The sequence below is a fragment of the Moschus berezovskii genome, chromosome 24 (assembly GCF_049115385.1).
Source record: "Moschus berezovskii isolate FMDL1 chromosome 24, NW_MosBer_1.0, whole genome shotgun sequence".
Classification (NCBI taxonomy): domain Eukaryota; kingdom Metazoa; phylum Chordata; class Mammalia; order Artiodactyla; family Moschidae; genus Moschus; species Moschus berezovskii.
In genome coordinates this window covers 59984581-60012299 of record NC_142483.1, presented here as the reverse complement: position 1 = coordinate 60012299, position 27719 = coordinate 59984581, and the positions used below count along the sequence as shown (strand labels likewise).

At 39.6% G+C, this 27719-nt stretch overlaps 1 protein-coding gene across 16 annotated transcripts in view; it reads right to left on the bottom strand.

The window, feature by feature from the left end:
- Window positions 1-27719, bottom strand: part of SLC4A7 (solute carrier family 4 member 7) — a 125158-nt gene that overhangs the window by 17778 nt on the left and 79661 nt on the right. For all 16 annotated transcript variants that reach the window (XM_088831589.1, XM_055414781.2, XM_055414791.2 and 13 more), the window contains 11 exons: window positions 24309-24415; window positions 21965-22139; window positions 18208-18341; window positions 16817-17062; window positions 14940-15045; window positions 11909-12070; window positions 11141-11254; window positions 8234-8395; window positions 7836-8087; window positions 3794-3862; window positions 2291-2464 (listed from right to left, as the gene is read on the bottom strand). In XM_088831589.1, the coding sequence (XP_088687715.1) occupies window positions 2291-2464; window positions 3794-3862; window positions 7836-8087; window positions 8234-8395; window positions 11141-11254; window positions 11909-12070; window positions 14940-15045; window positions 16817-17062; window positions 18208-18341; window positions 21965-22139; window positions 24309-24415 (1701 nt within the window). The remainder of the gene's footprint in view (window positions 1-2290; window positions 2465-3793; window positions 3863-7835; window positions 8088-8233; window positions 8396-11140; window positions 11255-11908; window positions 12071-14939; window positions 15046-16816; window positions 17063-18207; window positions 18342-21964; window positions 22140-24308; window positions 24416-27719) is intronic.

Below are 27719 nucleotides of genomic sequence, written 5' to 3'. Positions count from 1 at the left end.
CGAGGCCAGGGAGAGGCAGAGGAGTGCCCTGCAGGCATCAGGACAGCAGGGCCCTGGCCATACCTTGGTTTCTGACTTTTGGCCTCCAGAACTGTGACACAAATTTCTGCTGCTTTAAGCCAATGAGTCTGTGATACTTTACCAGTTCTAAGAAACTAATACAAATATTACTATACGTTTTTTCTCTTTAAATAAGTATCTCCTTTTCAATTTATTAACTATTTTATAGTTTTTGGTCACTGTTATGAGTAAAATTCTTTTCATTTCAATTTTTAGCATTATTACTAAGATAGAGTCTGTTTACTGGTTATCAAGTTTTCTTGTATCCAGCTACCTTAACAAAATTCTTACTAATTCTTTCAAGAGATTTTAGTCTTTTTTGTCATTTGGGCTAATACGTGCACAAATAATGCTATTGTGTCATTATACCAATTATTATATTACTCTTATCTTATATCACAGTCAGAAGTTTCAGTTCATACCATTACCACTAGTAAACAGTGGGCTTCTCCTGCTATGTCAGGGGTAGGCAAACCACAAGACCCTGAGATAAATCCATTCCACTGCCTGTTTTGTATGGCTTATGAGCTAAGAATAGCTTTTACAGATGAGCATTTAGATCTAATCTGCTGAGAGGAACAGTAACTTTTAACTAGCTCCAATTAAGTGAGATATTGTTCCAAATGAAAAATTCCCTTCTTCTCATTGGCAGTCTTTCATTTAAAAAAAGCTGTACAATGACGTTTTGTATTTTATCAGTAAAAACTGTGGAAATTTCTCTCCTGTTATGTAAGTGTCTATATAATAGTCTAGAGGCCTTCAAAGCTGACCCTTTACATAAAAAAGTTTATTGACTTCTACTCTAGATGCTCATATATTGGTACAGACTCATGTACTATTGTCTTAAAACCCCTCAAACCACAGCTGTGGTTATGTACTTTTTCTCTTTCTTAATCTTGTATATTTTACTTATTATAAAGGAGTTATCCATTATTGATCTTTACAAATAAAACCTTAGTTGCATTTAAGTCTTCTTGAAAAACAAGGGCAATGAAAGGTGTACATTTTCCTACATGTATAACCTTAGCTCTGTCTCATAGATAAAAATTATTCAATATCTCCTCAATGGGGTTTTTTTTTTTTTTAACTCAGTTTTCCACCCCGAGCTTATTTTAGAGTTTAGTGTCTAAATACTGAATATTTTTTAGTGGCTTTTCAATATTCATTTGTAATTTATTTGCAATCAGGGAATATTACCTGTATACTTTTCAAAGATTTTCTTTGTGGCCATGTATATAAATAAACTTTTACATAATATTTGCAAAAGGATGAACAGTCTCTAGCTTTTCAGTTCAGTTCAGTTCAGTCGCTCAGTCATGTCCGACTCTTTTACAGCACGCCAGGCCTCCCTGTCCATCACCAACTCTCGGAGTTCACTCAAACTCATGTCCACAGAGTCAGTAATGCCATCCAGCCATCTCATTCTCTGTCGTCCCCTTCTCCTCCCACCCCCAATCTTTCCCAGCATCAGAGTCTTTTCCAGTGAGTCAACTCTTCATATGAGGTGGCCAAAGTATTGGAGTTTCAGCTTTAGCATCAGTCCCTCCAATGAACACCCAGGATTGATCTCCTTTAGAATGAACTGGTTCCAAGGGAACATTTCATGCAAAGATGGGCTCGATAAAGGACAGAAATGGTATGGACGTAACAGAGGCAGAAGATATTAAGAAGAGGTGGCAAGAATATACAGAAGAACTGTACAAAAAAGATCTTCACGACCAAGATAATCACGATGGCGTGATCACTGACCTAGAGCCAGACATCTTGGAATGTGAAGTCAAGTGGGCCTTAGAAAGCATCACTACAAACAAAGCTAGTGGAGGTGATGGAACTCCAGGTGAGCTATTTCAAATCCTGAAAGATGATGCTGTGAAAGTGCTGCACTCAATATGCCAGCAAATTTGGAAAACTCTAGCTTTTAGGTCAGGCTAAATATTAGGTCAGGCTAATATTTGTTTCATAAACATCCTAAACTCTGAAGTTGTTTAAAAATACAAAACAGTATTCTATACCCTAGGACTAAAAATAAAGACAAAATTAGAAAATGACAAGCAAAATTTAATTTTGAAAATGATGGGTTTCTTAGCCAGAAAGGGCTAATTCACATTTCAAAACATCTGAGGTTCTTAAAATCCTTTTCTCAAAGTTAACTGTAAATATTAATAAGACAACTGCTATCAACACACAAAGACGTTATTATTAATAGCAATAAAGTCTGAAAAAAACTCACCATCATGGGGAAAACAACTGCAGCAGCGGAGGCTTTTATCACCCACAGGAGGACCAGGCAGGTTAGCTGGACGACGGTGAAGACGTGCACCTTCCAGAGTGGCACGTAACGCAGGTAAATCAGGTCGGGCTGGTGCTTGGCCGGCATGCCAAACAGCTTAATACGGTCAAAGAACTGGGTATCAAGTGGAAAACAAAACAGGAGAAAGTTTTTGACAAAAATGGCATTTCTGCTACTTAGGAAAAGAGACTGTATCTACTTTAGGGTAACTTCCCTGGTGCTAAGATGTCCTGATAACACAGGAGAGTGTTTCAGTTGACAACATCTTCATCCAGGAGAAAAAAAGCAAGGCAACCATTTGAACAAATGTGATTCATGAATCAGAAACTCAAGTCAACATGTTTTAAATTGGGGAATTAAACTAGCTCCACAAATTTATCTATGAAAAAACACACAACTCATTTCATCTCTTTGACTTCTTTTTCTAATATGTAAGATAAGAGAGTAACAATCTCCTAAAGTTCTTTCTAGATCTAACATGACCAATTTCTATGAAAATAACCTGAGGTAACAATCACCAATTTTTCACCAAATGAAACTGAAACCTTGAGCCGTTTCCTGGGTCTCTTTGAGCTTTAATTTCCTCGTTTATAAACTGGGAATAAGAGCAGCCCTATACACCTCACAAAATTGTTGCAAAACAATTAAGTGAGTTAATGAGACCGTCTCTCGACCACAGGAAGGCAGACCCTGGACTGTGTGGGAAAGTAAGACTGCTGCGTCTGAGACGCCGGGTGCCCAGAGCCCGGACCACACGCCATCTGCGGCCAGGAGCGGTGCCAGCGCCGCCTGAGCAGCGGCACGTCCTGCATGAGGACTGAATCCGCCCAAATCCTAACGCGCGCTGCCAGCCTGCCCAAGAAACGCTGCTGCTGCTGCTGCCCAAGAAACGCTGCAAACGAGAAAACAGAGCGGCGAGACGCCACTGCTCAGCTAAGAATCCTCAGTGAGTCTGTGTCACAATTCACAAAATTAGCATTTCTCCCTTTCCTGCTTCCCAAGGTTGTCTTGAGGATAACAGAAAATTGCCAAGTACTAGGCTGTATGAACTGCACTGCCCCACACAAACGGCAGGTGTTGCCATGGTTATAGAAAACTAATACCTACATTTCTTTTTCAGCAACTGAAACTGCTGTTCCAACACGCCAGAGATAGCCCTTTTTCCCCCATTCCAATCTTTTGAATCCTCCCTCTTACTATCTTAGCCTTCACTGATAATTACTTTTCATTAGCTTCAATTAAAATATGTAAGGACATAGGTCATGATGTCTTTTTCAGGGGAAAAAATGTACAACAGTAATTATTTAGAAAATGTGGATTTGAAGTCAATAGTTAATCTGCCCCCAAAATATCGGAGCTGAGAATATATCACTACCATCACAAAAACAATCTTTGCAAACGTAAAATGTTTTTCTACAAAATCATTAAATGCTTACGACTTGCCTGGATTCCTTTTAATGAGGAAACTCCCATATAAAGGAAAACACCATATAGAACAGGCATTGGAATGAACTGGAAGTAAAATGACCACAATTAGAACACATGCAACTAAAGCAATTTCACATAAAAGATACATAAAATCAATCATTGTTCCTATAGATAGATTTAAAAGATCTTTCAGTGATGACAGGGGGTTCCCTGATGGCTCAGTGGGTAAAGAATCTGCCTGCATTGCAGGAGACACAGGAGATGCATGTTCAATCCCTGGGGCAGGAAGATCCCCTGGAGGAGGAAATGGCAACCCACTCCCGTCTTCTTGCCTGGAGAATCCCATAGGCAGAGGAGCCTGCAGGACTACAGTCCATGGGGTCACACAGAGTCGGACAGGACTGAGCTTCACAGTCAGTGATGACACTGTGACAATGTGATCACACACACTTCAGTCATGACACTGAACTCTTCTATAAACAAGAAAAGCGCTACTACACAGTAACCTTGAAGAATCGTCTTCTAACGTTCTCTTCTAAGAAGGGACTGTGTTCCATGGTTAAGAGTACAGGCACCACAATCAGGCTGTTTGGCTTAAAAGCCCTTTTAACCTCTTACTGAGACTTAACCTCTTTGTTTCAGCTTCTGCATCAGATTGTCTTGAAGGTTAAAAAACTTCAAATTCATAAAATACTCAGAAAAGCACAAGGTACATTATTAAACCACTCAAAAAGCATTAGCCATGATTATCACTGTCACTACCCCGACAGTGACTGTTAAGCAGCACCATTTACTGAATATGTGTAATAAATAAACACCACTCCCCAAAAGAATGTTCTCATTACTTCAGCAGGAAGTGGGATCCCAAACTGCCTAGGAGCCCATGCCCAGGTCTTCTACAGGAGGGCTAGCAACACTGACTCAAACACCACATCAACACTCACCCAGGGAGAGACCTCTGAGGAAATGAGACCTAACCGCCAGCCAGTGGAGAATCATGCTCACTCCCTTCTAAACAACCTAGTATGTGCCTAACGCGCACAGCGGAAGACAAGAAAACATGTCAAAAGTTTCATCAGTACCCTCTGGGAATCCCAAGAAAATATTTAATCCATAAAGCAACTTTAGAATGCTAGGAAAAAATGAATAATCAGAATGAAAAAAATTAAAGATATAATTATCAAAATAATTTAAAAGAATTTTAGAATAATGATTTTGACAAGACTAAAGAGATCATTAAAATTATAAGGAAAACAGGGGAAATTTTAACAGTGAGAGTAGAGAAGAGGAATGTAACAATGTATCCAGGAGGTCTAACATCTTTCTACTTGAAAAGGAAGAAACATCTAAGAGAAAACAGAAGAGGAAATAAACAGCTGAAGAATATTCCCATAGTCAAGGCACAAGTTTCCAGAGTAAAAGGATGCACAGAGAGACAAGTCGGGTAAACTAAAAAGTACCTATCTATCTACCTAAGTACCATGGTGAAATTGCAAAACACTATGAGCCCTGGGTATTCATTGAAAGGACTAATGTTGAAGCTGAAACTCCAATATTTTGGCCACCTGATGTGAAGAGCTGACTCATTTGAAAAGACCCTGACGTTCGGAAAGATTGAAGGCAGGAGGAGAAGGGGACAACAGAGGATGAGATGGTTGGATGGCATCACCGACTCAACGGACATGAGTTTGGATAAACTCTGGGAGTTGGTGATGGACAGGGAGGCCTGGCATGCTGCGGTTCATGGGGTCGCAAAGAGTCAGACACGACTGAGCGACTGAACTGAACTGAGAATGGTAAAAAATGCTTCTGAAGATACAAACACCAAATAGATATCAGATCTCTTATCAGAACCACTGATCTTCAAGCAACAACAACTTTAAGACTCAAAGAAAGATACATTTGAACCTTGAAATGAATACCCATCTATTACACAAATGTGAGAGTAATTTGAAACATGCAAAAACTCTGAAAGTTCACTAATTATGGTATCATACATAAAAAATTACTCAAGGAGTTCCTTTAGCATTATAAAAAAATTCATTTAGCAATACAAGAAAAAGTGGAACATATATATGTACTTTTTTAAAAAGAGAAGTTAACAGATATTTAGAAAACTTATCGGGCTATTACTCTAAAACAGTAAGAACTTGGGAAATGAGGTGTATTTCTGCCTCCACACAGGTTGATCTCACTGCTTAGTCCTCAGTGAGTATTTTTATATCATCATAACACTGATTACATGTCCCCAGAGGGTTTACATTTCTATAATTTAACTTAGAAAAAAAGCAAAGAGAGTGTCAATGTGGGCAACCTTTATAATAATAAAATGTAGCCATGAAAGGGAGAAGGGGATGCGGGGTAAATCCTCATCAAAGAGATACCCTCAGGTCAGAGGCTTTAAGCTTTCCGCTCCTAATAAGTACAGAGGACCCTCCTCCCAAATATTTTTGCCTATGTGGATTCTATACCTAGAGAGATACATAAATAGATAAGCAGGTAGTTGTATCGGAAATAGACACTCACCGCACTAGAAATTAAAAGAAAAATTTTAAATAGTTATTCTTAGTTCATTTCAAAATAATAAATGCCTGACAAGGTAATATAAAGAATATACTTTTACTGGAAAGCTGCAATTTCCAAAGAACGTAAGATTAAGTGAGGAGAAGAGCAGCACTACTCCATGCCCCTGTAAATCTCTTCAGTGGGTGGCTAACAGGACCCCACTCTCACACCTGCATCTAGCTCGGAGTACTGCTGCTTACGTGGTTCTGGCCAAAGGCCATGAGGACAGCCCCGCCTCACACAGGCGCACACCGGGGCAAGTGGGGCTCCTGCAACCCCAGACAGAGGTCCTTGCGCGAGCCTTTAAGAATCACTGTCTTAGGCAGTGAGAATCACTATTTTCACTATTTCACTAAAGATAATAAAGTTAGAAATAACATTATAAAAGTATGTAGAACCATAATGGCATCGAGTAACAAAATATCTTAAAAAACAAAGGAGTAAAAAGTTAACGTCTAGAGAGTTGCTTTTGGAAAGTGAGAGAAAACAAGCTTTTTATTTTAGAGCTTTCTTGATATTCTACTTGAATTTTTCTGCTTATATGCAAATTAATACTTTAAAATGTTTGAATCTACTTAAAAAAAATAAATAACATGTAAAGGGCAACCTTGCAGTAGGGGGCACCGCACGTTTCTCCTCCAGTCTCCTGCTGTTCTAACAAGACACTCACCACCACGAAGCAACTGCCCATCTGTCTGTTTCACCAACCAGCCTGCCAAATTCTTCAAAGTAGGCACTGTCCTATTTGTTACTGTTTCCTCAGTAACTAACAGTACAGAAAGTACTCAACAAATATCTGGCCAATTAGCTGGCTCTACAAAAGAAGGCCAGAGAATTCTAGTACTAACAACAGTTTTTTTAGTTAATACCTCACACACATGCATACAATGCTCCATATTTGTACTGTAATTTACAAATAGTTTACAAACAAAAACAACAATGAAGTTGAGCTCTTCCATGATGAACAGAAAATACCAGGTTAGATACTTAGCTGGGTTTGCTATGGCTGCTTTTTCTGTTAACTTACCAGATTCAGTAGAAGACGCATCGTAAACCTTGGATGTGACTAAAAGATACGAGTGCTACTACTCACATCTCATTTAGTTCATCAGGGAGAACGCAGTCAATTAACAGCAGCATTATTTTTTACATTTCAGTTAAATTACTGTTTCATCCACCTTTCAATATTACTTCCTCTAATATGCTTATAAAATTCTCTAGATGTATTCTTCTTTTAGATCTTAACTAAGCCACAGATGAACTTCTTCCAAAACTCTAGTCTTTAATAGTACCCTTTCACGTTATTTTTCAAAAGGATACAATCTAACCCTGATGCCTACCATAGCAACCACCATTCCAAAATATTATTTTCCAAGTAAACTCTAGGAAATGAAACTATTTTAGATATTTTAATGTTTCATTTTCATACCACCAAGTATAAATTTTATGACAAAAAAAGATTTTTAAAACATGGTAACAAAGAGATTTTTACCTTTAGTACTGAAGTCATGAACACAGACAGGCCCATTAGAATAAAAATCATTAGCCCTGTCACCCGCTGTTCACGAATGCCCAAAAACTTGGGTTGCTCCCCAGGAGCAGAACATTCAGATTCCACTTTTAGGCTGTTGACATGACTTATTGACAACACTGTTGCAGCCACAAACCATGGAAGTCCCATGACAGAGCACACTCCCAGCATGACACCAACCACGAGCAGGTCAAGGTGGTAGCCAGCTCCTTTCTGAAAAGGGAAACCAACACGAATATTTGTCAGCATATACTGTTCTTTCAGGTTCAAATTCTGCACTACTCATAAAGAGAGAAGAAACTAATGTTCACCACCTCCAACTCAAAGAAACAACTCTTGGGACACACTCTGAAAATTACCTTCAACTTGTGCTCCTTTCTGTTGATGATTACCGCTGTAATTTGCTGATCCATGAAGATGAGAATGGTGCAAAGCAAAGCTGGAATGGCAGCTATTAATAAGGTCCACCAAGGGTTCTCTCCCAGTGGGCTTATGATCCAGCCCCTATTTTTATCAGTAGGCTGTTAAAACATGGAAAAATTCAAAGGAACAAAGAAAAGTTTCCTTCTAACAGCACAGACTGTGTCTACCCTCAAGAAATGCCAAGGGGTTGGAAAGAACTGGACACTGGAATCTGTCGTGAATTATCTGCAGAGGCGCTCGTGGGGATTTTCTTGTCCCCGAGGCAGGTCCGTGTGCACGTGACTGAGCCACTTTCTCCATCCGGAGGTACAATCTACATCCTCCCCTTGGACCTGGGAACAAGGCCATGGTGACCCTGTGATCCTGCTTCTTGACCTGGAAGGACCTTGCTGCTGCTTTTCTAGCCTCCTGGAGCCCCAGGGTTAAGCTCTGAGTAAGCCTGGATAAGCTTTCTTGAGGATGAGACACAGGCTGATGAGACAGGGGTGGGAGGCAGCTACCAGTCCCTTCAATCAGCCTCTGCGCTGAACTCCCAGACATGCCCCCACCAAGGCAGTAAAGACACAGGCACCCAAAGTCCCCACACCAGGAGACCAGACCACCCCCACCTCAACCTAGGGCCAAGGCCACAGATTTATGAACAAAAAGAACTGTTGTTTAAGGATATGGTGTTTTAGGAGATTTGTTATGCAGTAACAGGTAAGTGAAGCAGAGTTTCATTTCAACACACGCCTATCCACTCCATATAAAGTGAAGTCAGACTACCTACTAGGCCAACTCTTAAAACTATTAATAAACTGCCTTGAAGATCCTGTAGACTAGTCACCGTGACAATGGCAGCACTCGGTCTGCACTGGGCCTCAGGCCACTATTCTCCCAAAGCGAGGACTGACAAAAACCCGACACTTTATCAGACACTAATATACTTCAATGCTGTAACATAAACTCTGCTTTATAATGAAACATTTTTAAAGCTCCTAAGAATCTAGCATTCTTGGAAGGTATTGGATATACTGAAATTTAAGCATGTTTCTATTACTTAGCCTTTATATTAAGCCTCTTTTTTTCTACAAGAAAACATCTGTCAGTATAAAAGGGAAATTAACCACTTTCAAATTAAAATATTATGATTTCCCCACACTGATACACATGATAATGCTTCACATTCAATACTGCACGTGGATAAAAATGCTTTATCTATATAATGCATATATTCCTAACTTTTTTATTCCCCAAGTGTATTTAATAACCCTTGAAATCAGTTTGAAATACTTCAAAGCTAGATAAATGACTAACAAAGATATATTTGGAACTGGAATAAGGAAATGGGACCAGGATTACAGGAAATTACATTAATATAATTTACAGTTTTGTCAATTTGTAAGACTTGGTAAACATAGAATGACTTAGATATAGTCATATCTAATGGCCTAAAAGTTTTAGTGGCTCAATATCTAGGCTTTTAAACAAAGGTCTCCAAACTTTGTAATTTATACACTCTTAGCAGCAAAAAGACATTTATTTACCCTAATGATTCTATATTCATTTATGCAGTGCATTACTAACAATTATCTTTATAGTGAAATTCGTATCATAAATATTATAAAGCTTAATGTTTCTTATTTTTCAATAAATTATGAGTATATATAATTTGAGGATCATTTTCCACGATGTACTCTACTTTGAAGGACACAGGTTTTAAAAATGATTCTATTTTTTAACCCCAGTGAAAGAGCAAACAGACTAAATTTATCTTCATTATATTCCTTATTTCTAATCCCCTTTAAATTTTCTGCTTCTCATGGCATTGAAACACGTATGTTGTCATATGTGAAACGAATCACTAGTTCAGGATCAATGCATGTTATAGGATGCTCGGGGCTGGCATGCGGGGATGACCCAGAGGGAGGATAAAGGGAGGAGGGAGGTGGGAGGGTGGTTCAGGAGGGGGAACTTATGTAAACCCGGGGCAAATTCATATCAATGTATGGCAAAACCAACCAATATAATATTTTAAAATAATTTGCCTCCAATAAAAAATAAATTAATTACCTAAAAAAAAAAAAAATTTTCTGCTTCTCAAAGAAGTCATATAACTTGTTAAATGTAAATACAGGCAATGACACAAATACTTGACTATTAAAAATTTCCAGAAACTATTCAAAACCTACCATTCCCAACTTAGAAGGGAAAATAATTATCAGATGTTGCGTTATGCGGGCCATGGGGTCGGCAAAGGGTCAGATATAACTGAGTGACTGAACAACAGCAACAACAATACAAAAGGTCTGTAGTTCTACTGAAACCAAAGAGCTCATGGCTCCTCAGGCTAAGCATCATTTTTCTTGTGGAAAAAAAAATTCTTTCTTGATTCTGCTGAAAAATGTTACAAGACACTTTCCAATTACTGTCAGATATATCAATCACTCTTTGAGAAATTTTAATTAGGATCCACTTGCTACTCTTATAAATTCAAGTTTGAGTTACTTCTTCACAAAGGAATAAAGAATGTTTCTTTCACCTGGAGAGTGTATCATGAACTCCAGCTATGAGAGCAGGGTCAAAAATTTTGAATGACTCTGATCTCCTCACTGTGAATATTTCCACTCACTCTCCGTGATGGACTAGATTTGATACCTTCTTGCTTATTTCCTAAATATGTTCACTTATCTCTGTTCATCTTGTCACTGTTTATATCTGTGCAACATATAGATATCTTTCCTTTGAAAGCATCAGCTCTTCACAGAGAATGCACATATTTTAAAAATAACTACCTAGGAGGTAGTATCTTAAAGTAGTTTGGTATTTCCCAGTAACAAATAGCCAAGTGTTTTAATCCTTACCTCGAATTTTTCAGGAACATGAAGTTTAGGAGATGGAACTCCTACAAGGTAGTCAATTACAACCATTATTACTATGGTGAGAAATACAGCAAAATCACTGATTGTCGATCGCACCTATGTTAAAGGGGTTATGTTAGTATGGACACAGAAATACTGTCCTTTCTAAATAATTTATATCTTTTACAGATTAAATATGCCACTAGAAAGTGTGAATGAGTTTTTTAATTAGTGATGATGCATCAGTGAAACACATTTATGACTAACATTTTTTACAAAAGATAAGAAATGCATTTCAAATACTAACCTATCATGTCCCGTGATGCCACTTCTTTCTATTGTTAGCTCAGATAGGGAATACACACCTTTAAAATTTTATTCGATTATTATGGCTTTACCATGTCATGTTAGCTTCTGTTGTACAATGAAGTGACTTAACTACTTGTACACGCATATTCCGCCTCCCTCCCTCCCAGCCCCTGCAGGTCACCGCAGGCGCTGAGCTGAGCTCCACATGGTGCAATGCCGCTGCTCACTAGCTGTCTGTTTCACACGAGGTGGTGTTCATGTCAGTGCTGCTCTCTGCGCGTCCGAGCTTCCTCTTCCACCTACATCCACACGCCCGTTCCCTACACTTTTCACTGGGAATAATTTCCTTACAGCTACCTGACATAAAATTACTAACCTCAAACAATATCTCATTGTTCTGAAATAAATCAAGGAAATGAAAACATGAGAATTACAAGAACTCCAAAATTAAACCCCAATTACCTTGGTAGGAAAATAGCGCTTGGTCTTAAATTGCTTGAGGAATGAAGACAGAAAAAATGTTGTGAAAAATAAGATGACAGACCAAAAGAGCACATCTGGAATATAAGGTCCATGGAGACCACAAGCTGACCCCACAAATGTACCATGGTAGATTTTACATTCCTGAAAAAAGGGGGTGAAAAACAGAAAAGGAAGGGATGAAGGGGATTCTCAGATATCCAATAAATTAACGAGGAACTTCTTTGACTCTAAGATGCTACTTATCAAAAGACACGCCGTTTTGTTTCACTCAGAAAAACACACCATCAATTCAATGTTAAGACACAATCAATTTTAAAACACATCTTGAGTTCAGAGAGGTAATGATTTGACAAATCTGTGCGTCTTAGAAATCACTGAAATGAAATAATGTATTTTATCAAGTTACTACGTCACACACTCCCCTTCTTTCAACTCTTTACTTCCTTTAGTGAAAGGTTTATATATTGAGTATTAATTGCCACATATTTTGTTTGCATCCTTGGTCAGCAGTTTTACTATCTTTCCATTACTTTTGAACAAGTTGCTTAAAATAAAATCAAAAGTCAGAAAATTACTATTCTGCCTTTACAATGCTGAATAAGAGATGTCTAAAATACTAAATTCAACTCAACAGTAAAAACTGTGTTTGGCTTTCTTGACTTTTTTCTGACTTTTCTAAAGGTGAGATTAAAGCAGTAAAGTGAACCTCCGAAATATTTCCATTAATAAAATCAATGATATAATCAATAATATGGCACAATTATGGGCTTCCCTGGTGGCTCAGAGGTTAAAGCGTCTGCCTCCAATGAGGGAGACCCGGGTTCGATCCCTGGGTCGGGAAGATCCCCTGGAGAAGGAAACGGTAACCCACTCCAGTATTCTTGCCTGGAGAATCCCATGGACGGAGAAGCCTGGTAGGCTACAGTCCACGGGGTCGCAAAGAGTCGGACACGACTGAGCGACGGAACGGAACGGAACGGATGGAAATATATTGACTTGATTTTCCTTTTGAGGGAAAAGAATAACTGAAAGACAACTAAAGATTAACGAAAACAACTGAAGTCCTTTTCTCCTTATTTATATTCTAATGAGATTCATTTTCAAAACATAACATAACACATCAGGTTCACTGAAAGAAAAATGGCCAATGGAGAATCCATTATTCTCAATTTCTATGTACTAATATTAGTAATTCTACAGTTTACAACATGGATCATAGAAATAAAAGCTACAGCTATACAAAGAAACTTAACATGGCCCTATTGGGTATCAAAAAAACACAGTGAACAGACCATATAAGTAATCTGAAATATTAGGACATCCTATTCAACATGAAGTGAGTTTTTTTGTTTTTATTTTTTTAACAAATCACATTCATTTGAACACCTCTATTAACTCTACTTCTTTCAGAACAAAAATTATTTTTCAATATACAATAGTACAGCATATTCTAAGCTGATGACTTACTGACACAGTGCTTTGTGTCTACACTGTCCCCAGAACCATCCGTGTTGATAAGATGTCATAAATCCATACTGCCCATGCAGTTGGCCAGCAGTCAGTCACATGACAGGACTGAACACTTGGAGCACACCTAGTGCAGCCAAGAAACTCAACTCTTAATTTTATTTAATGTGCAGTTAAATACAGACACATGTGGCCAGTGACTACTGCACTGCATGGCGCAGATATAAATCATCAGTGGGTAACACTGCAGATGAAATCTCTCCAACTACATATTCAGGAGCTAACGATCACCCCGAGGGAGAAAGTAGTGACCAGCAATTGCTCACATGATATAGAAAGTGTCGGAGCGGCTCAGGAGTGGTGGGCTTTCACTGACGCTGCCAGCGTCACTGACACCTACATTCCTAACCCCAACCTGGGAAGCGACCAAAACAGCTACCCTAAAGCCAGGAGAATATTCCCAACAAAATGCAAAAATACATGTGCAACAGTCCTCAGCACCCAGGAGGTGCTCACTATACATTTCTGCCCTTTTCTTGCTTTTCTTTCTCTCAGTGCTCAAGTCAGACTAGTCTCTACAAGGTAAACAGGTTCAGTCTGAGCATCCCTGATCTCCTGAATAGGCGGGTCCCAGAGAGACAGTCTGAACAACAGAAGGCAGGACAAGTGGGTACGAGCTGCTGAAGTGTTAACTTCAGGACCTGCAACCATAGGCCAAGGAGCCTATAAGTCCAAGAGGAACTAGAAACCCGAAAGCATATTCACATCTTTCCAATAATTAATAGCTTGGAGGGCTTCCCTGGTGCTTCAGATGTTAAATAATCTGCCTGCAACAGAGGAGACCCAGGTTCAATCCCTGGGTCAGGAAGGTCCCCTGGAGAAAGGAATGGCTACCCACTCCAGTGTCTTGCCTGGAGAAGTCCATGGACAGAGGGGCGTGGAGGGCTACAGTAGTCAATACAACTGAGCAACTACACTCTCACTTCTTTTTCTCAGTATCCTGGAAGCCAAATATAGTCCATCTTGATCTCTCTTCCCTTGATCTCAGTTTCAGCTTTTTTCAGCTTTTACACTTCAGGACATGATTTTTTTTAATGTGGTAATTCCTATTTGGTCAACACAACACTATATTCTGAAACCAATATCCATCAATCAAGAAGGAAACATAGGTTTACTCAGAAAGGGGCTTCCCATGTAGTTCAACTGGTAAAGAATCCACCTGCAATGCAAGAGACCTCGGTTCAATTCCTGGGCTGGGAAAACCCACTGGAGAACGGATAGGCTACCCACTCCAGTATTCTTGGGCTTCCCTGGTGGCTCAGCTGGTGAAAAGAATCCGCCTGCAATGCGGGAGACCTGGGTTCAATCCCTGGATTGGGAAGATCCCCTGGAGAAGGGAAAGGCTACCAGTATTCTGGCCTGTATAGCACATAGGGTTGCAAAGAGTCGGACACAACTGAGCGACTTTCACTTCATTTTACTCAGAAAAAGCTCAAGAACGAGGTTAATTGTTTGCACCAGCTTCCACTTCATTTATACTCACAGACACAGTGAGGTTCCCCCAGGGAATGTCGTGGGCTGTCACATTCTGTTCCTCCCATATCTTCAGCGTTTCATTGCCAGGGTTAGAAGGCTCAACACATGCACATCTGAGAAATCAGAATTGGATACAGTTTTAAGGATTCTGAATTTTATGATTATACTGTATTAAATCAGTCACACAGTGGAGTAGTTTTTAACTTCTTTATTCCATGTTATAATGCACGGGGAAAAAAGTGAAAATATTTCAGAAACAATCTGGAATGGAATGAAGTTTGGCTTACATAAATAAAACAAAGAAAATGCTTACTTAATGGAACTAGTTGGACACATCCCTTGGGGAAGAACTATTTTCTTTAAAAATCTGGGAAGACACCACATTTCACACAGTCAGCCTCCACTGAATCTCATCACTTAACCCCATGGAGCCGCTGCCGCCCCGCTGCCCACACACACAGCAGGCACTGGGAACCGGTAGGACGTCTGCTCTTGTTAATTCCGGGAATTCTAGCAATTCCTTTATTCATCTTCAGAGTCACCCTTAAAGTAATGGGTAAAACATCACTTTTCAGGACAGCACTAGGAGAGTCAAACTAATCAGAATTCAGTTCGTAACCAGAACTATCTGACCTGCCTGAAAAAGCTAGAAACACACACATGAGAAAACAAATCTCTGAACATGGATTTAAAAAATGAAAAGAACAAACAAAAATGTCCTCAACTGGACCAGGAGCTACTTGAGAAAAGGTGGGAGACTGGACTTCGGATTCAGCGAGGCTCTGTCATTTGCTAGCTATTTGAGCCAAGTCAAATTTTAACCTTAAAAAGCCTCAGTTTCTTCATACACAAAAAGGGCTATGACATGAATGACTCACACTGACATGAATATTAAGCAACACTCAACACAGTGTCTGCCACAAAATGTCAGCTGAACAAAGGACTTGCACACACAGAAACAATGCTCTAACCACTCTCATGAGCTATGAAAATCATGCTCACACTTCTTAAAGATCAGAGAAACAGGGAAAGAGAGAAGACAAAAACACATTACAAAAAAAACTAGTTTGAGAACAAAGATGACACAAAATAGACCTGATATCAAAGTGTCGCTAATATTTTCAAGCGGGTCAATATCTTACAGTAAGTTGCAGACTCCTCCGTGCCCTGTCCATCAAAGCCGAGAGAGGGGAGGACAGTGGGGGAGTGGCAGTGTGACGCGGGGGCACGGGGCGGGGGGCAGGAGAAGGGAGGGTTTTGGTCACCACGTTCCTCCGTGAAAGTTCACCAAATGCAGGCTCAAGCTCACATCAACTGTGTGCAGGACAGCAAAAACAGGCATCCACCTCAGAATGTGTCATTTTAATAACCTTCGTGATGTTTAAATGTCTGCCAACCCTTTGCAACTATTATAATTACTTCTCAAATCTTATTTTATTTTTGAGTCTTAAAATATTTTCATTTCATGCTTTATCACAAAAAAATAATCCACTAAATTAAAATTAAAATTATATTTTAAAATAACACCCACAAAAATTAATGAAAATGCACAATGTGAACAATATTTAAATATATGGTGGGCAGTTGCCAAACAACTGAACTGAAATTGGCCAATCCAATTTAAACATGAAACCAAAAATATACGCACCTGGACAAATTGCTTCATGGAATGACAGTGACCGAATCTGTCACACGTGCACCCACTGAGGGCTTTGGTGCGACCTCACCTGTAACAAGCAAGTCAACCTCCGCACTGCCAGCGGGCAGTCATAGCTTGAAACACAGTGAGCACCACGTTGCCAAAAAAAAAAAAAATCTGTTTTCTTTTGCTCTGAAACATCTGCAAAAATACATTTTAATATAAGGGGAAATAGAAACACTTACGAGTAGCTGGTCAGTTCCTCTAAATTGTTGTGCATATTAAATGCGTATGTTTCTCCTAAATGGAAGAGCTTCTCCAAAGCCTCGTAGATGAATATGATGCAGATGAGAGCGGCAAAAGCCTCCTCGGTGAAGCGCGTGATGTAACACACCAGGCTGCTTGCATCTGCTGCAACCAAAACGATGCACAAGAAGGAAGTCCACAGACCAATACTGGTTCTCAGAGACAGATAGGAGAGGCGGTAATCTCTGGGAAGAAAAATGAACGTGGGCACGATCAACATATACATGCCAAACAGTACTAACACTTAAAATTTCCACAATAAGCAGTAAGAACAGTACAAACACATGACATTTCTAAAAGAGAGCATGTTACAGAATAACAAAGCAAAGACTAGAGAAAGCTCTATGTGTTTTTCTTTATTTTCCTTCAACTGAAGACTAGCTTGTTATTAGACTTAACGGTTATATTTTACTTATACAAAAGTTTTACAGAGAAAACCTACCAGGCAATATGTACTTAAAAACAAAGACCTCACTTTAGAAATCAGTTATGAGGCATAAGCGACAGACACTGGCCTCCAGAACACCTGGATGTGCGCTGCTCTCTCTGCAGACCCAGGGCTCCAGTGTGAACGCGGTGGCCACAGCCCTGCCCCACCGTCACACCTTCCCCACCACTGGCTCCGCCACCACCAGCGTCACCCCACAGTGACTCATTTTCCAACTCAGTTTCAAATAAGTGAGTCTAAAACAGGTCAGGCCACTACACTCTCTATTTATGTGTGTATCATGCCAGATCAGAATCAGCTTGTTCAGGGAAGAAAGAATCAGAACAACAGGAATTAGATGAATCAAACATGTAACAGCACCAAGCTGTGTCAGGCTAAAACATCCAGCTGCAGTGCTCTCAAAAAAGGGACCGTACTGCTGGGTCAAATTCTGAGGCCATGACCCAGCGGCCTGCACTGACGCCGCGCGTGAACCACCCCCGCCCGCTGCCCGGCAGAGCCAGCACCAGCCTTCTAGACGCACCTCTTTCTAAGCTTCCTAATAAGACCGGCATACTGTACAATACCTAATTCAGATTTAACACTTTCTTACTAGACTGAAATCTGCTAACACAAAGGACTGTTATTGTCCCTCAAGTGACATGCTTATCAGAACTCAAATCCACAGACTTTATACTCAAGGTGACTGGGGTGACAGCAGAAACCAGAGGAAGGTTTGCCACACAGTAGCCCCAAAACATTGAAAAAATATATATATACTGATTAGATCCTCTTTTCCAGCTATTAATAAATACACAAAGAACTTTTAATTAAAGTTAATACAATAATATATAACTATACACTTACGTAAACACATGTGAAAAGTGGATAGCTATTACATACCTGCAGAATTTAAATAAAATTTTTTCAAACACTAAAACTGGACCTGTGCTCCCCAATATTGTGAGAGGTTGCCCAGCAAACAACGAGTAGGCAATCCCAGTTAATGACGCTCCAAAAAGAGACTCTATTGCACTCTGTTTAAGGAAAGAAGAAATGAATAAAAGTAATACATCGTGAACACATCTCTAACCTGCTGCAATACATGTAAGACACCTGAAAAATAAAAATATTAATCAAGTGGTTTAAAAAAATACAGCAAATGCAACTTTAAACATCAAACTTAAAATACAGCAAATGCAACTTTAAACATCAAACTTAAAATTTAAATAAGGAAAATTACAAACATATTTTAAATACACTAGAAAATTGTTTTGTTTTAGCATACTGGAGGTGAGCTTTTGCAACCAACCTTAATTTAAAGCTCAACACTAGGGGACGCAGGGAGAGAGGGGTACATGGAAGATGGACACAAGAGGCTTCAACCCCCTCCACATAACATGCTTTACTTCTGAAGCCCGTGGTAAGGACAAAGATGCACATATTATTTTCAATATTTTGGCATGTCTAAAATTGTTCATTTAAGAAAATAAAAAGTATTTGAAGTGTTTGATACAGTGTGTTCCAAAAAAAATCTACTCCTTCAAATAGATGAACAAGACATTATCACGTGGTCCTGTTGTTCTCAAATTGATTTCCAAAGACAATTTCCCAAACATTTTAAAGAAATTATTCTAATATGACTGGCTTAACCAATAAATATAAAAAATGAAATGCTTAACACAAATAAATGAAAAATCTCCTGGAAACCATAGAAAAGGAAAACCCGTTAAAGTTGGGTTAAAATGATAAAAGACTCAGAAAAATCTTAAAAGCTAGTAGGCCAGTTTTATTTCACCACCAATGTCACACCCTAACTGATTAGGTGATCAGTTGGGAAAGTGTATAGACTGCCGCTAGACAGGGAGGTGGGGGCTGAAAGAAAACAGTTTCCATTCATAAACATCAAGGTCAACCGGAATACATGACCAGGAAAGGGAAAGCCTAGCATCAGGAAAGCAAAGAGAAGGCGCTTGTGAGAGACAGCCCTCCTGGACCTGGAGGCAGCAAGCAACGGGCAGAGATCAGGGCTCCAGGGGATCAGATCTGAGGAAACAGACCACCTCCTGCGAGTTGTGAGCTGCTCAACCACGGTCACGTCTCAAACTCACCCAACCCAACTTTCCTCACCTTTGAATGTGGGGGATGAAAGCCAGGAGAGCTTAATGAAGCAGTGTTTCTGAAAACACCAGCAGGAACACTGTCTGGCATATGGAATGCACTCAACAAATGGTAGCAGCTCTCAACATCAGTACTAACAATGTGTCAAAATCAAACTCAGAGCAGAAACAGTCATGTCGCAAATGAGACATTCAACATATATAAATAAAAACATATATGTATAAAAACAGGATCAAACCCACATACAGACTTCACTTTTGGCAAAATGAGGAAGAGTTCATGTTAACAATATATTTATGAGTTGTATGAGATAAATGTGTTTTCTTGCCCTCAGACAAAAAAAGATTGTCCTGGAAGACACTGCTAAGCTGTTATAAAATCGCTAGTTCAATTACAGTATGCATATTTAGGAATGAATTTAGAGCTCAGATCAAAGGGAAAAAATGTCTAAATGTCAGCCAGAAATAGAAAGCAGAGAAATAAAAACAAGGAGATGGCAAATAAAGAAATGCTAATGGGGGGGGTGAGGGGTAGGGGGGTGTGGAGAGGCCAGCGGGCACAGAATGAACTCCTCCCCACCACCCGCACCCCAGTGCTGTGTGGAAAAGGCAGACTCTGCCCAGTGGAGACCTTCCTTACCGTTCCCCTCACTGCCACATTTACTAGTTTCTCTACCCAGATCTACTTTTTCCCAAGTTTTAAACCATTTCCATGTTCACTGCCAAACTGAAAGCCATCTTTCCCTAAAGAAATCACAGCCCCACTCTGCTGCCTCCCCCAACCCACATTCAGTCTCCATGTCACTCAGCAGAGGCCTCCCCCGTCACCCCCTCACCCCCTCCACCGCAGGGCGCGGGACAGCCCCTGCTCACGTCACCTCCTTCTCGACCTCCTCTGATTCGGTTTCTGCAAAGTTACACCGTCCTGACTTCTCGCTCAAAGCTCTGGCTGTGCCCATGTCTTACCTGCTGGGCCACTTCCCCCTCACTCCCCTCCTTCCTCCAGTCCACAAGTGGGGACAACTTCCCACTTCTCCTCTGCCTTTAAAGTGCTAACCTCATCTATCTCAGCTTACACTCTGTATTTCTTTCCTACCACTCTAGAAACTCTGGATCTACACTTCCTAACGTCTCCACTTTTACCTGAAGTTCCAATAAAGCACCTGAAAATAAACACATGTCCCTCCACAGTCCTTCTGACTCTGCTTCTATAAGCATCGCTCTGACAGCTCCTCCATCTCACTCGTGTGCTGCCCAGCACACCACGACATCGGAACTGCATACACACTGTCTCATCCTCTTCTCGGTTAGGACCCCGAGGACAGAAGACACACGCCCGTGTCTTACCGTGTCCGTCCTCCTCCAAGGTCTAAAGCGCTATCACACACACGGGGTGCTAAAGAGAAGGACGAGACGGGGAGGCAGGGAGTGACAGTCTGAGAGGAAGAAGGAGAATTTCCACGACGGTAACAGACAAGACACACCTCCCTGGGGACCAGCAGAGATACACATACAACTTGTGACGGCTGCTTTAAGCAGTTTACTAAAAGTATAGATCTCTGATATAACAATATAAAAGAATGATGTAAATGAACCTAAATAACCGAAAATAAACTGGGTTGAAAGGAAATTTCGGTTGTCAGGTTTACCTCATGTTCAGCTTATAAAATACTTGAATTAAGCAATTATTACCACTTTAGCTTTGGTTGGTTTTTAAAAAGCTTAAGATCTATAAAAAATAAACTTTCTCCAAAGAGTAAATATCATTAAACAAAATACACTTAGGAATCAAAAACTGTCTCACTTAAATGCCATTAAAATGTATATAAACAGCAACAAAAAACACTTTCTCAATTTCACGCAGCACCAGATACGGCTCTGTAATCACAGTCCCAGTATGGTATTACCCAGAACAGAAGATAAAAGCTTTCATTCTAGTCATGTCAATATACAGACGTAGTTTTCAGTTATACTTCCCAGTTAATACTTTGACAACTTTCACACAAGTTTAGTAACAGCAAAATTAAACACCACTTCAAAATCCATCATTGTCCACAATGATGCTCCCTTCTTCCCAATGGTCTGCCTGGTGGACCTGCCAGGGCAGATGACTTACTGGTAATCACGTGGCTCTAACTAGTCCTATGATGCCCTGAAGGACACAGAGCGCCCACCCCCCACCCCCGATAAATTCTCCCACCCACGACCCACCGGGACGAGTTCAGTTCATCTGAACCCCACCACCCACTCCCCCCACAAAGACAATACAAGCCTTTTACTCAATTGATAAAACCATTCATCCAGCAAGCCATGAAAAACTTTTCTTTTTTTTTTTTTACCTCAACTGTGCATCTTCTCCTGTTCAAATGGCTTCCCCACGTTTTCCACAGCAATTACCTTTGGGGGAAGTCTGCTTTGGGACAGGTTAATCATGCTGTGGGTAGACTCTTCAAATAAAAGTAGGAATAGTGAGACAAATGCACACAGACACTTGCCTCTGAGGAGCTAAGAGCCTGGCCACTACCAATCTTTGTACTCACTATTCTGCCTTCTGTAGCTTCTCCAAGCAGCCCTCCAAAAGTGATTACAGGAGACATACAGGCACAGTATAGGAAAAGAATCGAGGCCAGGCACTGCAGACTTAATGCATCCTTGAAGTCACTCAAGAAAAAAGGTGCTTTCCTTTTGATGTCAAGTATCAAACCACCAAAAAGCCTAAATAGGTGAGATGAAACTCGTCAAACTGTACACTAGAGGATTCTGGCTGTTCACACTAAAACTATGGGCTACATAAACTGCTGGTGCCTAGCATTTGTCAACAAAAATTAATATCCTATTTAAATAATGGTACAAATTTTAGAAGACACACTCATTTAATCTAATCCACTGACAGCGGAAAGGTAGATCTCACTAAATTAAAAGAGACACAAACATCTATCTTACGGACTATATACTGAAAAGACTACAGGCAAAAGACTTATATAAGTAAATGCAATATCAAACACAAATGTGCAAGGAAACGTACAATAAAAATAAATAAAACCTAACAGCCCATTTATGAAAATGTGTGTAAGCAACGCTATTAATCATTATCTACATTATAAATCTTCAAGGCAAGTGTGAGAAATACAAGGAATGCAATTATAAATCATAAGTCCCAAAATGTTCTTTAGTAATAAGTACCTGTGCTTAGGTTCACTCAGTAGTGAATTAAATAATTTTACAATTAATACTCCAAATACATAAATATTTCTGGTCTAGAAAAAAGTCTAAAAACTATTTCAGTGTGTGTAATTTACTGTATATGTAATCAAACAAGTGTGTATATTAATAAAACAAAGATGTTTTAATTAGTAAATTTAAATCTATTAGTGCATCAAATCCTTCCCATTTCAAAGTTTCTTTAATCAGACTTTTGGATACACCTGACCTGAAAGCACTCCACTACAAAACAAGCTCTGTGAGGAGCAGGACCTTGTCTTATTCACTGCTATTCTCTCCAGGGTTTAGAACACTGCCTGGGAGGCAGCAGATACTCAATACATACTGGCGACAAACCAGTAATTCAAACAGATTGTGTGACTTATAAAATATATAATCCTTTAAATCCCTCCTGCAGAAAAATATACCAAAAATTTATTATGCTTTCAAGTGCTTTAGATCACCATTCCTCGACCCTACTGGCACCAGGGCCCAGTTTCATGGAAGACACTTTTTCCACAGACTGGGAGGGCATGAGGGGCAGGGAGCAGCTGTAAACCCGCCGCCCCTCCTGCTCTGAGGCCTGGCCCCTCACAGGCCATGGACGAGGCTGGGGACTCTCGTTCTAGATGTTTCAAACTTTACCATTCTAGTTGTTTCCAAAGTTAATACTGAAATAAACCTAAACATACACTGACAGCTGGAAGAAGTTATCCTATAAATAATATGACAGCAATGGGACTAAAAACTCTGTAAAGGAAAGGGTGCCACCTTGCAATAAAAATGGTGCCCATGACAATCTAGTTAATGAAACTATATCATTAAGTCAAAAATTTATGAGACTCTCTGGTAACATGATCAGTAGGGGCCTGACTGTACTTCTTAGTGACTAACCCTACCTCAGTTTGAAGAAGTAACAATACTAATAACTCAGATGAGCACCTTTCGCATGGGGGCAGAGGCTTACTCTAGTATATTCAGAGACTAGTACTGTGTAAGATCCAAGATCTTCAGCTCATAGGGAGCACCAATGGGCAAACAGTGTCACTATCCACATGCTTTCTTCTGTACTACGGCAAGATCATGCTATTATTCTATCTCTACAAAAAATTCTAAGACAATCTTTGTGCCTGGCAATATTTCTATTTTTTTATTCTAAGAATTAACTTCTGCAACAATTTTTCGAACTAGGTTTCCATAGATTATATGCTCGTCTGCCTGATTTTACATTATCTCATGGTACGCTGCTCACAGAAGAGTTTTACATCTCTGCACACACACAATACAGTGGCTGAAATTTCACTCTGCTCCCATCGTTCTGACTTTCTATGGGAATGGCAACAGGACGCCATGCTTTCCTCAAGAAATCTTCTGTACAGCCAATTAAATTAACCTGCTACAGAACTACAGTATTCTTAACATATGCTGCATAATCTATTTGTTTTAAATTAAATCCTAGTATACAGAACTCAATATATTCTAGTAAACTATTTTTAAATGCACAGTAATTATCCTTAACATTATATACCTATGAAAATAATGCACATTGTTTAAAATATGGAAAAATACTAGACAAACTTGGTTTCCAAACACTTGCAAAGAAAAAGCATGTCTCTGCCTTGTCCATCACATCAGTCTCTAGCCCCCGAGAGCCGCCCGCACGGAAGCAGTATGTGTACCCACCGTCCAGTCCTCTGGAGCTCAGGCCCCGTGTGGTGCACTGCCTCCTTCGGGGCATCACCCGAGCTGGGGGCAGATCCATTGGGGAATACAGGAATCTTTCTCTTTTCCTGCATTTCGCAAAAAAAAAGAGAAACAACAACACACGCATCTTTCAGAATTCTGTTTTAAGGAAGCCAAAAGAGCATCTTCATTAAAGGGAACATGAGCTCTCCCACTGATTGTATGTCTAACCAGTACTCATCGAAAAAAAAATGCTTCCTAGTATCAACTTCCACAAAGACACTGCACTTTGAAATAGAATCTAAAATTTGTCTCTGTTAATATTTCAAATTTATACTGGCATTTTCCATTTTATAATCTAACATCAAATATACTGTAGAACGCTCACACACATCATTTCAAATTACTACTCAGCAACAGGGACATAAAAATCCAATAAAACATCTCTTCAACTAGAATTTTAAATCCTTATTCATGTTCACTACTGAAAAAATATACTTTATACTTTACATTAAGAAAAAAAGTAAATGCCATTTTTTCTTATTAAATACTTCCCTTAAGATGTAAGTAGCATGAGTCATCAAATAAACTTTCATAAAAATCAATTCCCTGTTATGTTTTATTACAAATGCAAGAGTACTATTCTCATGATAAAAGATACTCTCCTCCTCAGGGAGCAAGTTTTGTTACCTCCAAAGATCAGAGGTTACTGAACCAAAAAATAAGTAGGTTGAGAGAGAGGTGAAGTGGGACTGGAGCAATAGAGGGGCAGAGAGAAGGGAGACAGAGAGAGGAAAGAAGAGGGATGGGGAGAAAGAAACTACGTGGGCTGGGGGCATGTTCATCCCTGGGGGACCCCAGATCAACCACAGCAGTGAACTCCCTGGGTCACATGTTCAGTATTTACAAAGCAGCGTGACTTACCTATAATCCCAGATCACCATTTGAAAATGTCAAGATTGAAACTAACTTGTATCACAGTTCAAAGGGGAAAGAGAAAACAAAGTTACTGAACTCCCACAAAACAAATCTAATGAAAATACTATACATCACAATTGATGGGACATAGCAAAAGCATCATTCAAGAAAACAAAACAGCTCTTCTATTAAGAAAAATGAAAGGACAAAAAGAAATGTATTAAGCATTTAATTCACCAAATGTGAAAAAAAGTCTTTTCTGAAGGGAAGTGAAAGGAATAAAAGAAAACAGCTAAATGCAGAAGCTGAGTTACAAAACACAATATATTTTTTTAAAAAGGAGAACGGAAATAAATATTAAAAGTTGCTCTATTAGAACAATATTATTAAATCATCAGCTAATATACAACCAAACATATGACAAGGAGGCAAAGTCACAAATTTATATACAATATATAAATATACAGTGAGAGGGAGAAAGACTACCCAGCACAACCCTATGCAACTAAATGAAACATCTTGATAAAATGGGTACTCAGCAAATTTGGAAAACGCAGCAGTGGCCACAGGACTGGAAAAGGTCAGTCTTCATTCCAATCCCAAAGAAAGGCAATGCCAAAGAATGCTCAAACTACCGCACAATTGCACTCATCTCACACGCGAGTAAAGTCATGCTCAAAATTCTCCAAGCCAGGCTTCAGCAATATGTGAACCGTGAACTCCCAGATGTTCAAGCAGGTTTTAGAAAAGGCAGGGGCACCAGAGAATAAATTGCCAACATCCGTTGGATCATGGAGAAAGCAAGAGAGTTCCAGAAGACCATCTATTTCTGCTTCATTGACTATGCCAAAGCCTTTGACTGTGTGGATCACAAGAAACTGTGGAAAATTCTGAAGCAGATGGGAATACCAGACCACCTGACCTGCCTCTTGAGAAACCTGTATGTAGATCAGGAAGTAACAGTCAGAACTGTACATGGAATAACAGACTGGTTCCAAACAGGAAAAGGAGTACATCAAGGCTGTATATTGTCACCTTGCTTATGTAACTTATATGCAAAGTACATCATGAGGAACGCTAGGCTGGAAGAAGCACAAGCTGGAATCAAGATTGCCGGGAGAAATATCAATAACCTCAGATATGCAGATGACACCACCCTTATGGCAGAAAGTGAAGAGGAACTCAAAAGCCTCTTGATGAAAGTGAAAGAGGAGAGTGAAACGGTTGGCTTGAAGCTCAACATTCAGAAAACGAAGATCATGGGATCTGGTCCCATCACTTCATGGGAAATAGATGGGGAAACAATGGAAACAGTGTCAGACTTTATTTTTGGGGGCTCCAAAATCACTGCAGATGCTGATTGCAGCCATGAAATTAAAAGACACTTACTCCTTGGAAGGAAAGTTATGACCAACCTAGATAGCATATTAAAAAGACATTACTTTGCCAACCAAGGTCCATCTAGTCAAGGCTATGGTTTTTCCCGTGGTCATGTATGGATGTGAGAGTTGGACTGTGAAGAAAGCTCAGCGCCGAAGAATTGATGCTTTTGAACTGTGGTGTTGGAGAAGACTCTTGGGAGTCCCTTGGACTGCAAGGAGATCCAACCAGTCCACTCTAAAGGAGATCAATCCTGGGTGTTCATTGGAAGGACTGATGCTAAAACTGAAACTCCAATACTTTGGCCACCTCATGTGACGAGTTGACTCACTGGAAAAGAGTCTGATGCTGGGAGGAATTGGGGGCGGGAGGAGAAGGGGATGACAGAGAATGAGATGGCTGGATGGCATCACCGACTCGATGGACATGAGTTTGAGTGAACTCCGGGAGTTGGTGATGGACAGGGAGGCCTGGCGTGCTGTGATTCATGGGGTCGCAAAGAGTTAGACAAGTCTGAGCGACTGAAGTGAACTGAACTGATACTCGAAAAAAAAAAAATTTCCCAAAATTGAAACCTAAAATCAGGAAAATAGGTAATTTTCTAGGAAAATCTTACTTACCAAAATTGACCCCAGAAAAAAGAGAACGCTTACACAAACCAATTTCCACAGAAGAAATAACAAGCTGTTGAAGGCTACCATACAAGAGTCAAGCTCAGAAAACTCTACTAAAAAATATTCCAGACTTCTAGAATCAAAGTATTCTAAGCCACTTAAAGTTTAAAGAGTACAGAAAACTTACAAATCTGTTTTTATGAAACAAGTTTAATGATGATACCAAAATGTAAAGACTGCACAAAAATCTATAGACCAATCTACTTATAAATGGAGATGGAAGCAACTTAAATAAAACGTTAGACAAAGACTACAGACACTTTAAAGCCTAAGCTGGGTTATTCCAACAATGCAAGGGTGTCTTCAAATTAAAGAACCTATTAATATGATTTACCATAATAACCAGTAAGTAAAATTCATATGATCATCTCCAGAGATGCTAAAAAGCCCTTTTACAAAATTCAACCCTTATATTAAAAAATTCAATAAAACAGAAATC